The sequence below is a fragment of the Sycon ciliatum genome, chromosome 10 (genome assembly GCF_964019385.1).
Source record: "Sycon ciliatum chromosome 10, ocSycCili1.1, whole genome shotgun sequence".
Lineage (NCBI taxonomy): Eukaryota > Metazoa > Porifera > Calcarea > Leucosolenida > Sycettidae > Sycon > Sycon ciliatum.
In genome coordinates, this window is record NC_088652.1 from 18474778 (window position 1) to 18492648 (window position 17871).

At 49.2% G+C, this 17871-nt stretch overlaps 2 protein-coding genes across 4 annotated transcripts; one reads left to right on the forward strand and one right to left on the reverse strand.

Annotated features, from left to right (window-relative positions):
- Nucleotides 1-209: 209 nt before the first annotated feature.
- On the reverse strand, nucleotides 210-8769 carry LOC135826046 (uncharacterized). Of its 3 annotated transcripts, XR_010555196.1 has the most exons (4): nucleotides 8279-8769; nucleotides 3609-3743; nucleotides 2167-2313; nucleotides 1418-1551 (listed from the first exon to the last, which is right to left on the reverse strand). XR_010555196.1 is itself a non-coding variant. In XM_065338689.1 (3 exons), exons 1-3 carry the CDS (start codon nucleotides 8645-8647, stop codon nucleotides 1315-1317), a joined length of 732 nt encoding a protein of 243 aa, XP_065194761.1. In that variant the 5' UTR covers nucleotides 8648-8769; the 3' UTR covers nucleotides 210-1314. The 3 variants fall into 3 exon arrangements, 2 of the variants coding, with proteins under 2 accessions (XP_065194761.1, XP_065194760.1); XM_065338689.1 differs by lacking the exon at nucleotides 2167-2313 and having other exon boundaries at nucleotides 210-1551; nucleotides 8288-8769; XM_065338688.1 differs by lacking the exon at nucleotides 2167-2313 and having other exon boundaries at nucleotides 210-1551.
- A 2692-nt stretch (nucleotides 8770-11461) lies between these two features.
- On the forward strand, nucleotides 11462-17423 carry LOC135825590 (uncharacterized). Its single transcript, XM_065338199.1, has 4 exons — nucleotides 11462-12922; nucleotides 14648-14770; nucleotides 15408-15566; nucleotides 16132-17423. Exons 1-4 carry the CDS (start codon nucleotides 11933-11935, stop codon nucleotides 17047-17049), a joined length of 2190 nt encoding a protein of 729 aa, XP_065194271.1. The 5' UTR covers nucleotides 11462-11932; the 3' UTR covers nucleotides 17050-17423.
- The last annotated feature ends 448 nt before the right edge of the window (nucleotides 17424-17871 follow it).

The following is a 17871-nucleotide window of genomic DNA, read 5'->3' on the forward strand; positions in this document are numbered from 1 at the left end:
ATGGACAAAAACAGTGTGGTCTTATACTCCTGTCTATTGATATGCCAGTACATGGATGTGCTGGCAGTCAGCTCAACGATCGTCTTAGAATAGTGTGCATAGCAGAGCCGGTGTAGAGCCTAGCTGGAGTGTCATAAACCCCGGGAGAGAGTAGGGTGTGTGTCGGGGGGTGGGGGGGGGGGGGGGGGGTGGGGGTGGAAGGTGAGGAAACATTGCTTAGAAAGAGAGTGTGGGAGAGAAAGAAAAATAGGGAGTGCGTGCGAGAATGAGATGGGGGGGGGGGGGGGGGGGTTGATGTACACATCACATGAGCCTAAAGAAGTTTGAGCTTGTAAACGCGTGGCGGATCATCTCTTTCCGGTGCAAGATTTCCAAAAGCAATGAGATGACCGTCAAAAGCAGACAGATACGGTCGTAGGGCTAATGTTGGTATAGGAGGCAATTGCTTGACTACACTTGATGCCAGATCTATGGAGTAACATTCGCGGTGGGTCTTCCTCGAATCATGGTCACGATCAGCAATGAACAGTTGGTCATTGTACACGGCAACCGTGGCGCCGCGCTGATCCTTCCTGATTGGTGGATAGATCGATGAACGCACCCAGTGCATTTCAAGCGTACTGCTATCCGTGTGAAGCGAGTATACAGGAAAGTCGTCCGCCGTCTCGCTGAAACCGCCAGCGAGATAGACGTCACCGTTGTACGGAAATATTTTGGCATGACTCATTGCCTGCGGGAGGACGGGCAGGAGATTTCCGCCTCTGCTGTCGCTGTTTTCCCAGTCTGAGGAGAGGGTGCTGCTGGAGCTGCTGTTGATTGTCACACCGCTGCAGTAGGAGATAAGTGTGTTTTCATGACGTGGAATGCCACCGCAAAGGAGAACGATAGTGTCAGACGCGTACATCGCTGGATGTTGCTGCGAGAACGGGCTGACCGTTGACACAACCCTCACTCCCTCGCGCGCAATAAAGTACACATTACTATCGACCCCGTTAGATTTTTCTGCGTACATATATACCGTATTATCTCTAATATAAGCACGGTCCTTTATTTTTTCAATGTACCTCCGCCCCGTGCTATTAATGGAGACGTTCCTTTATTGGAGACTGTTCCATTATTATTTCAACCTCATTTCAGAGGCATGTTGCCATGCCAAATTCATGTATGACGCACACATTTCAGGGTTTTTTCGCCGGTACAGATAATGAATTTACACAGTGTGCTTATAATGGAGACTGAGCACTTTATTTTTTGAATGCCGCCCCAAGGTGTTCTATTATTGGAGACGTGCTATTATTGGAGACTGTGCTTATATTAGAGATAATACGGTATGTGTTGTTCATGAGCATAGACAGCACGGCAATATCTCAGGTCCTTAGGTACTTCCACTGCATGCCAGGCGACACCGAGTGCTGCATTAACATCGTCCGTGTACGAGATGCTCAGACTGCCACTGTCAGGCGTGAAGAAGCAGAACAGAGCTTCGCGGAATGCAACGGAGTAGAGAACGTTGTCGAGACTAGTCTCCCAGGGAGCGGCAATTTGGTTCCACTGTGTGTGTGGGAGAGAGAGATAGATAGATAGAGAGAGAGAGAGAGAGAGAGAGAGAGAGAGAGAGAGAGAGACACACACACACACACACACACACACACACACACACACACACACACACACACACACACACACACACACACACACACATACATAGAACTATGTGATCAGGTCTTCTTAATTGTGACACACACACACAGAAATTGTGGAGCAAAGCAGGTTCCCCAAGCCTGCATAGACACATACCGGTACTATACTTTACTTTGACAAGAGTTGATCCAGCTTGTCAAAGGAGTCGATATTCGGCGGTACTTTGTTGACTTATTCATTCATAGTATTTATTTGAGGGATACATGTAGAGCAAGAGCCAATCGAGGTTTCCACAATGAAAATAGAACGCTAATTCGATATGGATAGCAGATAATTATGTCCTGGGTGGAGAAGAAATACGGTAAAAGTCAAGTGATACCTTTACATGCAATGTAGAAACTGGTACTTTGATGTACAGCGACGGAGCTCCCACTTAAATTCTTGTCACTCTGATATTTTTTACTTATGACGTCATCACTTTAAAGCACCACATAGACAGTATGCGTAATCATGGCAACTATTTACCTGTGGTGCAAACGGCGACACGGCCAAAGGTACTGTGTCTTGCGCAATAAACGCCCTTGGTCGCGTCTAGATCCAGAAGAGAGGCAATAGAAGTGCCAAGAGCAGGACTTCTATGGCTTACTTGGATACCGACACCCAGTCCAACGTCTACATGTATTTGAACAGGATTGTTACACAGTGACCGACAGGAAGAAGAGAAGAACAACGACAATAACAGCAATGACCGGGTATGAAGGCCCTATGTCGATATGAATATTGCGAACATACCACCTTGCTGCACCAATGCACCGCCTGTACTGCATGCTCCATCCGACGATGTGGGTGTCATGGGGTTTCTTTCGTGTCACTCGGGCAAATGTAAGCTCAGGCTGAGAATGGTTATTGAGGCCGGGGGGGGGGGGGGGGGGATTTCGCAAAAATCAGGAAACAATTTGAAACTTGAAAAACCTAAACCAGCCAACTGGCATGGCGTAGACAGGTTGTGATTGAGAGAAGCTCTTCATAAAGCTTGTAGCGTTTCAAGCGCCTTCCGATAATCATGTTCCCCTTGACGTTTCACAGCGTCCTAGTCCCTTTTGGTGTGTAAGTCCCTGATATTGCACATCACTTCTCAGGGCCACCATCATACTACGGTGTAACGAGAGAGCTTGGAAGCTCAGGGCCCTACGCTATGCTTTTTTGCCTTGATGACCTAGACAAAAAAAGCATAGGGATGTTATAAATTCTTATAAATTTCTACTTTTTGTTTTTAGACATAACCTGGGGTTCGAACCCGCACTATCGCCCTGCATGCATCCCCCGATACACTTCGCATACATACTAATTCTTCCAAGTTGCTTCACGTTATGATCTTGGATTTGAAAGCCCTATTTGAATATGCATTGTAGCCAGCCGTCTTTGATTGTACGGTACGGTACGGGACAGGTACGGTCGAGGGTATTACGACACCATCTACCGCCTTGATGACGGCAAAAAAAGAATAGGGATGTTATAAATTTTTCAATTTTCCTATTTTTTTCAGGCATTACCTGGGATTCGAACCCGCACTATCGCCCTACATGCATTCCCCCATACACTTCGCATTCATACTCATTCTTCCAAGTTGCTTCACGTTATGATCTTGCGTTTGAAAGCCCTATTTGAATAGTGCGGCCAGCTGTGTTTGATGGTACGGTATGGTACGGGACAGATACGGGATAGCGCCAGGCGTGACACAAACACACAAACAAACAAACACCAAATTAAAGCTGTGTGGACCCTGGCTAGCGCCAGACGTTACTGAAGCAACGTCTTCTGCATAGCTACGGGAATTAACCTCATTTCACTGCATACATGTATCGCATTAGAGACTTCTGCATTGGCAATTCATCAAACCATTATTATATCTATAAACACCTTCATGACTAACCAGGAGTTGCAGTCCTGAGCTGTCTATCTCTTACCTGCTCAAGCAGAGATGCTGTGTTAGGAGCCAGCGCCCGTTCCTGTTCCTGCTGACTTGGTGGGGTATTCTGCTGCCGTGTCCAACGCATCCGCAGCTGAGACGTAGCACGGGCATCCGCAACCGTCTTCTCGATCTGAGCAGGCATTGGTGGTGTATTGGTTGGCATAGTAACAGAGCAGCAAAACAGCTCATAGACACTGGACTGTGCTTTGGCAGTGCCCGTTTAGATACCTCAGTGTTTACGCTTTGGTGTAAGTGATATGCAGATATGGAGAGCTCATAGACACTGCGCTATGCACTGGCAATACGTGGGCTGGGGAAAGGGAGGGGGGGGGGGGGAGAGAGAGAGAGAGAGAGAGAGAGAGAGAGAGAGAGAGAGAGAGAGAGAGAGAGAGAGAGAGAGTGGCAGTGGACTCCAACAATTGTGGAAAAAACGCAATCGCCGCAACGTGGTCACCATAAGGTAGTGGGAACACGCCGATCTCAAACGTGTCCCCACATCATTTTAGACGTTGAGGTGTGCATGTGAATTTGGGCCTCCAGGGGACTGTAGAAAGGCGTCCTCGATTTCGAGTCACGTGTTTCCACATGTTCAAGGACAATGCCCACAGTTTATCACATGGCGGTCATACTCTATGCCGGTGCCCCGTTGTGCCTGATAAGCACCCTGTTCTATTAAACTAGGTCACAGGTCTCTGTCTGACACTGCACAGTATCGATCGATTGCAACACACTGCCAGCTAGACAATGTTTTACATTTTTGTACAAGAAAGCTCAAAGAAATATGTGTTGTTGTTGTTGTTGTTGTTGTCGTTGTCGTCGTTGTTGTTGTCGTTGTTGTTGTCGTCGTCATCGCCGTTGTTATTTTGCAGTTACATGTACACGTGGGCTTTGCGCAGCAAAGGCTAGTTATAGTTAGCCCTGGCACACGCGCCGTACTGGCATGTTGCTGTGAGTGTGTGTCACGTGGCTGTCCCTGCACGATTTGCAAGCTCGCCAAATTTTACTGGCATCCTATTATGTATCTAATATTGACTGGGTACGAGGTCGATAAATATGGTGGTAAAGACACACCTGGCAATATGGCGGTAAACACACGCCTGCCCACACACGCTCTCTAGGCTGCAAAGTTCTGGCACAGAGCTCTCCTTCTCACCACCACCACCATCAGTTCGCGCCTGGCGCCTGGTCGATGCATGGCTGGCGGTATCCGGCATAGCAGGCTGGTACATCACGTAGCTCATGGCACATAGATGATGACACAGCAACGACATAGCTCGATTGCGACGTACGCTTCGTCCCCGCTGGACTCATCAGGCAATCTTCTTCTTGGATGTCTTCATACGGAGCTTGATTCGGGAGAATGAAATTGAAGACACCACTGCAGCTGTACTTATGGTTGATAAATATGGTGGTAAAGACACACCTGGCAATATGGCGGTAAACACACGCCTGCCCACACCGCCATATTGCCAGGTGTGTCTTTACCACCATATTTATTAACCATAAGTACAGCTGCAGTGGTGTCTTCAATTTCATTCTCCCGAGTCAAGCTCCGTATGAAGACATCCAAGAAGAAGATTGCCTGATGAGTCCAGCGGGGACGAAACGTACGTCGCAATCGAGCTATGTCGTTGCTGTGTCATCATCTATGTGCCATGCGCTACTTGATGTACCAGCCTGCTATGCCGGATACCGCCAGCCATGCATCGATCAGGCGCCAGGCGCGAACTGATGGTGGTGGTGGTGAGAAGGAGAGCTCTGTGCCAGAACTTTGCAGCCTAGAGAGCGTGTGTGGGCAGGCGTGTGTTTACCGCCATATTGCCAGGTGTGTCTTTACCACCATATTTATCAACCATAAGTACAGCTGCAGTGGTGTATTCAATTTCATTCTCCTGGGTTTGAGGTCAATATAGGAAATAAAAGCCGAGGGCTTTTACGAGGTTTTTTATTTCCTATACTGACCAAGTACGAAGTCAATATTAGATTTATCACGACAAACAGTCCGTATTTTAATTCCAGAACGATAACCTCATGAATCCCGGTTTTATGATTGCACAACCGTTGCACCATCACCCACTCATACAGCGACCACGCTGAACTAGGCACCGTTCAACTGCGCAACCCATAAGCAGTCAAATATAAGCAGTCAATATAGCCCTAAGGAGTGAAATATGCAGGAATATTTGACTGCTTAGGTATAGTGAAAATCAATGGGAGTCAATCCTGAGAGAGTGATCAGGTGTCATATCGGAAGATGAGTATTCTTCAAGCTCTGGAACTGTCGGGATGTGAAGGAGCGTTCCTTTGCAGTTGATTTCTTGATGCGTCAAAGATGAAGTTTAACTTTTCCGTCAGTTTGTCCAGTTAGTTTCTTGCTCTCTCGGCATTGTCGTCAAGCTACAGGTTACAATTCTGTCACTTGGCTGGCAAACAAACCGGCAGTTTTCCAGTCCCAATATCTTCATGCGGAACATTTTGCCGAGCAGCATGACGACAGATTGCTCTCAGGTTCCTCCCCGTGCCTTGCCCATCCTGGCGCATTTTTCCACTCACAGTACTATTCTCCGCCTGCACCAGTCGCGTCGGAGATCGAGCGCATCGCCACGCACAATGCTGATAGCAGCTGAGGGCAGAAAACGGTGGAGAGAACGTACTCGTAGTACAAGTAATTAGTTGACATCGCAAGTGGATCGTCCTGCTCCTAACTACGATTTTGCGTAGTCGTCGGAGATGCCCCTGCATACCAGCGCCTCCCCAGCAGATTGCCACAGGTGCAATCGTTGTGAGAATCAATCGACGATTCGTCTTGGCCCATCTAGTCTCCATGCCCAATAAGCGTCATCAGGATGAGGCACAAGGTGACATTGAGAAGCTTAGGGGACCCCATCAACGACGGGTTGCGTTTGACGATATCAAAACTCAACTCAGTTACTTTTAAAGCCACGAGTCGCGAAGATGCAGCTGTCAGTGCGGCTGTTTCCGCCCCTGTTACTCGAGGTAAGATGCAACTGGAATAATTCACTGGAGCAAGTTGTTCTCGCAGTGATTTCCAAGTGTCCATTGTACACAGCACGTTCAGCAGAGTGCTTGCATTTAGCTCCAACTCTCGGCAACAGAGCGACAGGCGAAGCACTATCCATTTATCAGCTGGGTCGTGCGGATGCGACTTTGCGTTTGGCATGGGAGTGGCTACACATTTTTCCCTGTTACCAATGCAGGCGTTATGCCGGGCTCATCATCATCCTAGCACCATTTGTCGGTCAGGACCGGACATGTCCGTCATATCAGCGTGGAAAGAGCAGCGGTTGTTACTGCTGGGCAGATGAGATGGCCCATCCGCTACGCGAGTCATACAGCGTGGGTATTATTGTAATGTCACGGTTTGCGAGTTACGCAAGCGTTGCGTTTGGCACTTTGGCCTTAGCAGTATGTCCGAAATCATAGGCGCCGTTATCAGAAATCTCGGGAGCAGTTCCAAAATCACCCCGCGTCACCAGAGCAGACTTGATAGCGTAACTGATTATCCGGAAGACCATTTATCATTCGGGATGGTACATGTCCATTGAATCACTGTTGGCAGAGCAGTTGTTGCTACCGCTGAGGGGACGAGACGCCCCAGCTGCTGCGTGGGCGTGCCGTGGGCAAACCAACCCTTGTTGCCGCTGCTGGCATTCGCCATACCACGTAACCGACGGAGATCAGTTTCAATGCCTCAGAATCCTGACTACCCACTACAAGGTGCATTGGTGCATCCAGCCCCGCAGGTTCTGACACCACCGTCGCCTGTGGGTGACATCGAATAGCGGCAACAAATTGCGTTCTCTTGAAATGGTCAGTCATTATTCACTACCTACCCTCGCCCCCGGGGCATGTCATTGTTGCCGTGTGCATGCAAGCATTCATGCGGACGATATGCGGATGATATGCGGATGTATCTCTGCTTGCCGTGCTATGCTTTCTGCCAGGCACATGTTGAACAAAAAATGCCTGCCTGCTCCTTTTGAGGCCCGACCAGTGCATTACGGCTGGTGCTTCCATTTGCTCTGCAGTGCTCTGCAGTCACCACACGTCTCTGCAATCGCGGGTCGACGCTATGATCTGGAGTCTAGTTTTGTTTCCATAGAGCACCCCATTAAAAATTCATTTCCGAGTCAACTCTAGTACTCAATGCCTTGCAGGCCGAGAGCGAGATCACAACACTCGTGTCATCGGCCGACGGTGGACAGCAGCAGGCTAGCCCTCGGTGGGTCACTCGTGCGTCTGTCCCCGGTGGGCAGTGTGGATCACTGACAATCGAATGTGATAATATGACGGAACTTTTGTCGTTTGCTTAAGCACATTATTTAACATCTTCTTAATAAAATGCAGTCATGCCTCATGGGAACCCCCAACCCTATGTGTCAATTGCTTGCGCGTGTGCACGTCGGTACGTTGTGGACGCACAGGCGTGGTGTGGGAGTGTCTGCAATTATGTTTGTGCACATTGATGTGTGTGTGCGTGCGTGTGTGTGTGTGTGTGTGTGTGTGTGTGTGTGTGTGTGTGTGTGTGCGTGCACATGTGCGCCTGCGCATGTGCGTATGTGGAGGTGTGCCCGCAGGCCTGGGTGTGTAGCCGTGGGTCTGGACTAAATGTACAATTATACTTGTGCACGCGTGGAAACTCACACAACTTACTGTGTCTTGCTCAGGCGTGTCTTCAGCTTCACCCAGCCAGCGCAGTATGTGCTCATGTAGCTCGAAGGCTGACGGGCGTTGCGTCGGATCATTGGAGAGACATCGCAATACGATCGGCTTCAACGCGTGACCATCGTCAAGACGATCCAGCTCGGCCTTCCGTCGCTCCAATTCCAGTATTGGCACTTTCTCGCCGCTGGCGTTTTCTCTGAAGTAGGGTGCCAGGCGAATCTGAGGATCGGGCAATCGACCTGTCAGGACGGCTGTTGCAAGGACACCGAAAGCAAAGATGTCGATGCTCGAATCATAGCCCACGCACTGACCTTCAGCTGCGGACCAGGGGAATGTTTCCGGTGCCATGTATATGCAGTTTCCCGGCGTAGACGTTAGCTTACCGCCCGTGGCCGACCCGTTGTCATGGTTAATGCCATGTATATGCAGTTTCCCGGCGTAGACGTTAGCTTACCGCCCGTGGCCGACCCGTTGTCATGGTAAAGCAGGGATATACCGACGTCAGTGATCTTGACCGTGTCCCCGGCCTGTGTTAGTAAGACGTTTGCCAGTGTGAGGTCACGATGAATGAAATGCCGCATGTGCAGGTAGCGAAGGCCAGCCGCCACGTCACGCACATACCCATGCATTCGCGAGTCGCCACCGCCGATGCCACTAACCTGGGAAGGTGTGGCAATTGCGTCATGCAAGTTACTAGCAAGCAATTCCATCACGATAAGTGGGATATTGCCCTTGCTCCTGGCCAGTCCGATCACCTGCCCGATGTTGGGGTGCTGCAGCATCGACATGCGCTTGAACTCTGCGCCAAATTTCAGCATGTTGGCCTTATGCTCTGGGTGATCTGCGTGTACTCGAACCGGATTGGGTAGTTTGATGGCCACGTGCAAGCCTAGGTCTGGATGCCATGTTCGATACACCCATGCGTGCATTCCTGAGGCAATCAGGTCACACGTGGACATGTCAAAATCAATGTCGCCCAGAAAGCACACATCGGCGACGTCCAGTCCAAGCAGGCTGAAGAACCGATCAGAATCCTGCGTCGCCCGCATCTCACTCTCAGTCTTCGGCTGATCACTAACACAACAGTAAAGACAGTCACTGTACCGCTCCTGGTTGATATCTACATAGCGTGCAGCAGCAGCAGTCGCTATCCTGGACCTGGTGTGAGCATGGGCTCTCCAGTCATCCTGTCCAAATGAGACAACGGTAGATAGGGCCCGGGTAGATCTACAATCATGTGATTGTTCTTCAAAATAATATGAACGGATATCCGCAAGGAACAAAGAGCCTGGACGTAAAAAGGGGTCGTTACATAGTACTAGATCATGTAATGCAGATACATGTAGCAATATTCAGTGATATTCGTATTAAAATACAGTAGTAGTAGTTCTACGCGCGTGTGCAGCTGAAACCGACAGTAGTACTGTCCGTACTGACAGTAGGCTGTTCGGACGATTTACATAATAATTTCTGGCACGCTGCTCCATCATAGTACATGACATTGTGTTACTAGTATACTACCGGGTCTATACGACTCCCTGGTACAAACTACTTTTTCGTGCCCGCTAACGAATAGCGAAGTTTCCAAACGAAAATTTGTACTTGGTCTTCTCATACCGGTACAGTTATTTTTATAAGAGACTAGCAGCACCCCCGCCGGCGTTGCCTGGCCGAATGTGGCATGCGGGTGAAGCAAGTACATGAACAGCACACGTGCTCAGCACGTGGTGGTGGCCAGACTGCTGAAGTCCTGGTGAGGGAGGTTCTTCATCGTCCCTCAGACGTCCCTCCTTCTCCTTCCAACGCGTTGGAAGGAGAAGGAGGGACGTCTGTTACGCCTTCGGGAGGCTGGTCAGGGTTGTCCATCACCTAGTACCGGTGGCGGATGAAGCGGCTCAAAAAATTCATAAACTTACAAGTACGAACAAAAGTGCGATGCGCTCTTCACTGCAGATCAGATGCAGAGTGCAGTCAGTGCAGATCTTTTGTATCCTTTTGTTGCAGATGTTTCTATTTGCAGAGAACGGTTCACGTGGTCCGCAGCGCTTGTGCGGCTGCTAGTGCTACCTATGGCCTAGGCTACAGTGAGTCCATTCATAAAAAGATGGGTCCTGGCTCTGGCGAGCTCCCGTATTTGGCGATTTTTCGTGATTTCATCGTACACAGTGCAGTGCTGCGAACTTTGAAATTTGAAAAAGGGTCCAAAAGGGTGCCTGAACTGGGTTTCGAACCTCAGAATGCACTGTTGCAGGCGGGGTCAAACGGCCTGGATTTTGATGGTTATCCCAGTGCTTTTGGGGCAAAACCTGGCCGAAATCCTATTCTTGCTATGGCTTGCTTTTTGGACAAAAAAACTTCAGAAACATAATTGGAAGCAGGGAGTCGTAAAATACCGGTATTTTACGACTCCCTGATTGAAAGAGGATTCCATATGGGATTGCAGAAAAAAATTCTAAAAAAACTCAACGTTTGACCCATTTATGGCCAAAAGTAGAAGTTCATTTTTTTCTGAATGGACTGTAGGTGGCTACATGATTCGCACGCTTCGCGTGCTCAGTGCTTCTGCGCGCGGCTGCTACTGCTACTCGTAGATCTACTGATCGTGTCTGCTACATGTATAAGTATAAGCGCTACCAGTACCACCGTACCTACACTGTTCGCACGCTTCGCGTGCGCGTGGTACCGGTGGTGGCTACACGATTCGAACGCTTCGCGTGCTCAGTGCTTCTGTGGCTGCTTCCGCTAGCTACACGATTCGCACGCTTCGCGTGCTCAGTGCTTCTGCGGCCGGCCGCTAGCTAGCTACACTGTGCTACACTGTTCGCACGCTTCGCGTGCTCAGGGCAGCGCTGCTCCGCAGCGCTTCAGCGTGACACAAAAACACACGTCACAGGTGCCTCTTCTTTATAAGGAGCGTGACACACACACACACAGACACACGTCACAGGTGCCTCTCTTTTATAAGTAAAGAAGATAGTACAGTGCTGGCAACTGAAATCCGAGCCCCTGGGCGGGGCGCCGCGCCGCCCAGGGGGTCGGATTTCAGTTGCCAGCACTGTGACTTGACTAGTCTTGTCTTTGCCATGCAAGACACGTCTCATTATGCATTATGTAGATCTACAATCATGCATCATGCATCGTGGAGATTATATCGATAGTTGCTTCGTAACTCGTTTCCTTGTGTTTCTTCTTCTATTTTCCATGATTACTAATGTGAAGATCGGGTTCAGTGACAGATCGAATACTAGTGCTATGTAGTATAGTGAAATTTTGTTTTCTCCCGAAGTAGTGTCGATATTTCCTATCTCCACCGAGTCTGTAAGACTAGTTTTGTTAGTGTGGGTATCGATTGCAGCCGCACACGCGCGTCTGGGCTCTTTGATTCTTGCCGATACCCGTTGATAAACTAGGATTAGATTATTTGGACAGGATTACTGGAGTGGAGAGCCCAGCTAGTCTCACACCACGATAGCGACTCCTGCTGCTAGCTGCTGCACGCTATGTAGATAATCAGGAGCGGTACAGTCTGCCCGGCCGTAGATCTACTACATTGTGTAGCTTTACTGCGGTGTTACTGTTAGTGCTCCACCGCGGCCCGTGCTAGTCCAGCACGAACCGAAGACTGAGAGTGAGATGCGGGCGATGCAGGATTCTGATCGGTTCTTCAGCCTGCTTGGGCTGAACGTCGCCGATGTGTGCTTTCTGGGCGACATTGATTTTGACATGTCCACGTGTGACCTGATTGCCTCAGGGATGCACGCATGGGTGTATCGAACATGGCATCCAGACCTAGGCTTGCACGTGGCCATCAAACTACCCAATCCGGTTCGAGTACACGCAGATCACCCGGAGCATAAGGCCAACATGCTGAAATTCGGCGCAGAGTTCAAGCGCATGTCGATGCTGCAGCACCCCAACATCGGGCAGGTGATTGGACTGGCCAGGAGCAAGGGCAATATCCCACTTATCGTGATGGAATTGCTTGCTAGTAACTTGCATGACGCAATTGGCCCACCTTCCCAGGTCAGTGGCATCCGCGGTGGCGACTCGCGAATGCATGGGTATCTGCGTGACGTGGCGGCTGGCCTTCACTACCTGCACATGCGTCATTTCATTCATCGTGACCTCACGCTGGCAAACGTCTTACTAACACAGGCCGGGGACTCGGTCAAGATCACTGACGTCGGAATATCCCTGCTTTACCATGACAACGGGTCGGGCACGGGCGGTAAGCTGACATCTACGCCGGGAAACTGCATATACATGGCACCGGAAACATTCCCCTGGTCCGCAGCTGAAGGTCAGTGTGTGGACTATGATTCGAGCATCGACATCTTTGCTTTCGGTGTCCTTGCAACAGCCGTCCTGACAGGTCGATTGCCCGATCCTCAGATTCGCCTGGCGCCCTACTTCAGAGAAAATGCCGACGGCAAGAAAGTGCCAATACCGGAAGTGGAGCGACGAAAGGCCGAGCTGGATCGTCTTGATGATTGTCACGTGTTGAAGCCGATCATATTGCGATGTCTCTCCAATGATCCGACGCAACGTCCGTCAGCCTTCGAGCTACATGAGCACATACTGCGCTGGCTGGGTGAAGCTGAAGACAAGCCTGAGCAAGACACAGTAAGTTTTGTGTGTTTCTACGCATGCACAAGTATAATTATAGAGCATTCGCCGAATCTGGGCCCTTGATACACTAAAACTACATCATATATGTGCACCATCTTGATGAACTCTCCATGATGGTCCAGGATCGTGCAGTTTGGAGAGGCTGTATTCATGCAGCATAGCACGTGTGCGGGCGATCTCTAGCGGAGGAATAGCAGCGGCACCATGTTTTGGAGAGAAAAAAACCATACGTATTGTGTCAATGTATATTGTACGCGATCTGTCAAATATCTGTGTCTGAAAAATACATTTTGCGCATATCTGGATCAATTTTCACCGCATTCACTTCACCTTAGGCTTAAAACAAAGGCAAAGATTACAACGGCGACGACGACAACAACAACAGCAACACATGTTTCTCTGACCTTTCTTGAGAGAGAGAGAGAGAGAGAGAGAGAGAGAGAGAGAGAGAGAGAGAGAGAGAGAGAAAGAGAGAGAGAGAGAGGGAGGGAGAGAGAGAGAGACCTGTGACCTAGTGTAATAGAACAGGTGCTTCTCAGGCACAACGGGGCACCAGCGTGGAGTATGACCGCCATGTGATGAGCTGTGGGTATTGTCCTGGAACATGTGGAAACACGTGACTTGAAATCGAGGAGTCGAGGACGCCTTTCAACAGTCCCCTGGAGGCGCAAATTCACATGCACACCTCAACGACTAAAATGATATCGAGGCACGTTTGAAATCGGCTTGTTCCCACTTACTTATGGTGACCACATTGCGGTGACCACATCTTTGCCACAATTGTTGGAGTCCACTGACGCGCTCACCCTCCCCTCCACCCCCACTCCTCTCCTCCCCCCCCCCCCTCCCCGCCAAGCCTCCTCTATTTCTGTCCTAAAACTCATTGTACCAGCGCTTGGGCCGAGTGGTTGTGGGCTTGCCTGCGAATCACAAGGTCCTGAGTTCGAGACCCGCGCTGGGAGCAGGGAGCGTGTACTGTGCGAAAAAATGCGGTGATGCATGCGTGAACCACTATACATGCAAGGAACTCTGCCGACACTCACGGTCAACTGCATGGGTACTCACTACTCGGAGTGAGGGTAACATGGATGCAGATAACGAGGTTTGCCCCTTGTTGGGCATTGGTTGTGAGAGTTGCCACCTCACCCTCGCCGTTAGGCGCTGCATCTGCCACCCTGGTATTACAGGCATGGTGGTGGCCTGGCACGAGCGAAACTTCCTAAACTGATTGTGTTTCTCATCACAATTGTATAGCCGGTTGTAACACGGACGTGCAAACTTTACTACTTACTTTACACTAACAAAGTGGTGGACATCACGCAACTGCATTGGATGGATAATTCTATATCTGTGATGTCGTTTCGGGCAGTCACCCATCATCAGAACATCATTGTTCTGACTGATGGGTGACTGCCCGAAACATCATAGTTTTCGACATCACAAAGAAAGAATTTTCATCCAGCGCATGCGCCGAGTGTGAATAGCAACTGAATAGAGCGGTTGTCGGTTGACAAACACCCTTTTCTTTAAAATTGATTGCAGTGCACACGACCTATACAATGACTTTGTAGTCACTTTATTTAATGTCCCTTGCACCAAAGCCTAAACACTGCAGTAGCTAGTCGCGCACTGCCAATACATAGCCCAGTGTCTATGAGCTGTTTTGCTGCTCTGTCACCATGCCAACGAATACATCAATGATCACTAATGCCTGCTCAGATCGAGAAGACGGTTGCGGATGCCAGTGCTACGTCTCAGCCGCGGAGACGGCAGCAGAATACCCCACCGAGACAGCAGCAACAGGAACGGCCGCTGGCTCCTAACACAACTCTGCTTGAGCAGGTAAGAGATAGACAGCTCAGGGTGGCAACTACAGGTTAGACACGAGTCCTTTTATAGATCTAATTAATGGTTTGAAGAAATGCCAATGCAGAAGTAAAGCGATACATGAATGCAGTGAAATGAGGTTTATACCATAGTATGGTGGTTGCCCTGACGAGTGCTGTGCTGTATCATGGACTTGCACACCAAAAGGGACTAGAAAGCCGTGAAACATCAACGGGAAAACAATTATCGGAAGGCGCTTGAAACGCTACACGCTTTATGAAGAGCTTCTCTCATTCACAACCTGTCTACGCCATGCCAGTTAGCTGGTTTAGGTTTTTCAAGTTTCAAACTGTTTCCTGATTTTTGCGAACTTTCCGCCGCCCCCCCCCCCCCCCCCCCCCCCCCCCTGGCCTCAATAACCATTCTCAGCCTGAGCTTACATTTGCCCGAGTGACACAAAAGAAACCCCATGACACCCACATCGTCGGATGGAGCATGCAGTACAGGCGGTGCATTGGTGCTGCAAGGTGGTATGTTCGCAATATTCGTATCGACTTAACTTCATAGGGCCTTCATACCCGGTCATTGCTGTTATTGTCGTTGTTCTTCTCTTCTTCCTGTCGCCCACTGTGTAACAATCCTGTTCAAATAGACATTGGACTGGGTGTCGGTATCCAAGCAAGAAATGATGACGGCCATAGTAATCGTGATCCTGGCACTTCTATTGTGGCTCTTCTGGAACTGGGCGGGACCACAGATGTTTATTGCGCAGGACACAGTAGCTTCAGCCGTGTCGCCGTTTGCACCACAGGTAAATAGTTACCATGGTTACATATAGTGCTTTAAAGTGGTTAATTTTAAAAGTTATTATTATCGCTGTACATAAAGTATCAGTTCCTACATTGTGTCATTTGCATGTAAATGTATCACTTGACTTTTACTGTAATTCTCCTCCACCCAGGACATAAGTATCTGCTATCAAATCAGCATTATATTTCACTGTGGAAACATCCTCGATGGGCTCTAGCCTTTGGGGTACATTATTGTATCCCTTAATTTTTTTTTACGAATCAATCAACGAAGTAGCGCCGCAGAATATTGACTCCTTTGACAAGGTGGATCAACTCTTGTCAAAGCAAAGTACAGTACGTGTATTATGCAGGCTTGGGAACCTGCTTCGCGTCATGTTTTCTCTGCCTGTGTCACAATTAAGAAATCCTGATCACATATTTCTATAATTATGTATATGTATATGACTGTATATTATATGTGTATATGTGTGCGTGTGTGTGCGTCTCTCTCTCTCTCTCTCTCTCTCTCTCTCTCTCTCTCTCTCTCTCTCTCTCTCTCTCTCTCTCTCTCTCTCTCTCTCGTAGTGGAAAGAAATTGCCGCTCCCTGGGAGACCAGTCTGTTCAACATTCTGTACGCTGTTGTATTCCGCGGAGCTCTGTTCTGCTTCTTCACGCCTGACAGTGACGAGCTGAGAATCTCGTACACAGGTGATGTTGAAGCAGCACTTGGTGTCGCCTGGCATGCAGTGGAAGTACCTAAGCATCTGGAGCTTTGTCAGGCTGTCTATGCTAGTACACAACACATATATATGTACGCAGGAAAATCTGACAGTATTGACAACAGTGTGTACATTGTTGCGCGCGAGGGTGTGAGAGTGGTGTCGACGGTAAGCCCGTTCTCGCAGCCTCATCCAGCGATGTACGTGTCCGACACTATCGTTCTCCTCTGCGGTGGCATTCATGACAACAAGCGTATCTCGTACTGCAGCCGTGTGACAATCAACAGCAGCTCCAGCAGCACACTCTCTTCAGATTGGGAAAATAGCGACAGCAGAGGCGGAAGTCTCCTGCCCGTCCTCCCGCAGGCAACGAGCCATGCCAACATATTTCCGTACAACGGTGATGTTTATCTCGCCGGCGGTTTCAACGAGACGGCGAAAGACTTTCCCGTGTACTCGCTTCACACGGATAGCAGTACGCTTGCAATGCACTGGGTGCGTTCATCGATCTATCCACCAATCAGGAAGGAGCTTCATGGTGCCACGGTCACTGCATATAATGGCAAACTATTCATTGCTAACCGTGACCATGATCCGAGGAAGACCCACCGCGAATGTTACTCCATAGATCTGGCATCAAGTGTAGTCAAGCAATTGCCTCCTTTACCATCATTAGCCATAGGACCGTATCTGTCTGCTTTTGACGGTCATCTCATTGCTTTTGGAAATCTTGCACCGGAAAGAGATGATCCGCCACGCGTTTACAAGCTCAAACTTCTTTAGGCTCATGCGTTGTGTACATCCCCCCCCCCCCCCCTCAGTATCTCATTCTCGCAAGCATCCTCTATTTTTCTTTCTCTCCCACGCTTCCTCTTTCTATGCAATGTTTCCTCACCTTCAACCCCTCCCGGGCTTTATGATACTCCAGCTAGGCTCTGCTATTCACACTTCTCTAAGACGCTCGTTGAGCTGACAGTCAGCATATCCATGTACATGTACATGTACGTAGTCACCTGGTTCTCAATCTATTGATGTTCTTCCTCTCCTTTGACTTAACATCTCAGATTTTGAGTTTTATCCACTCCACACATAATTTTATTTTCATTATTCTATTGGTTTGGTGAGACTCCCATGATAGGTATCCATTTACCTCTCAAGCCGTGCATGTTGTTCAGTGCAGTCTAGGCATGGACTTGGTAAAACTAGAATCCAGCCTCTGTACAAGTACAAAGACAAGTGTCGCATTCAGACAAGAGTGAAGTGAATGATTGCTTTCCGATTTACTAAAATCGAATACAGAAACAGACGCTTTCAACGAACATGTATTGTGATTTCAGTAAATCGCCGTTTCCAGTGGCGGGTCCAGATGGGGCTCGTCCCACCCCCCCCCCCCCCCCCCCCTAGGCCTCAGCGGCTAATGCTAGCATTAAAAGTAGCATTAAAGGCCTTTTTTGGAAACTAGCATTGCTCTAGCATTGCAAGCAGGTTTTATGGGGTAAAAAGCATTAAAAGGGGCCTGGGGGCTAAAAACCTTTCCAAGGCATACGCTGCAATGACCCATATGGTAATGTTTGCACCAATTATGGGGTCTGGGCCTCTTCTGGC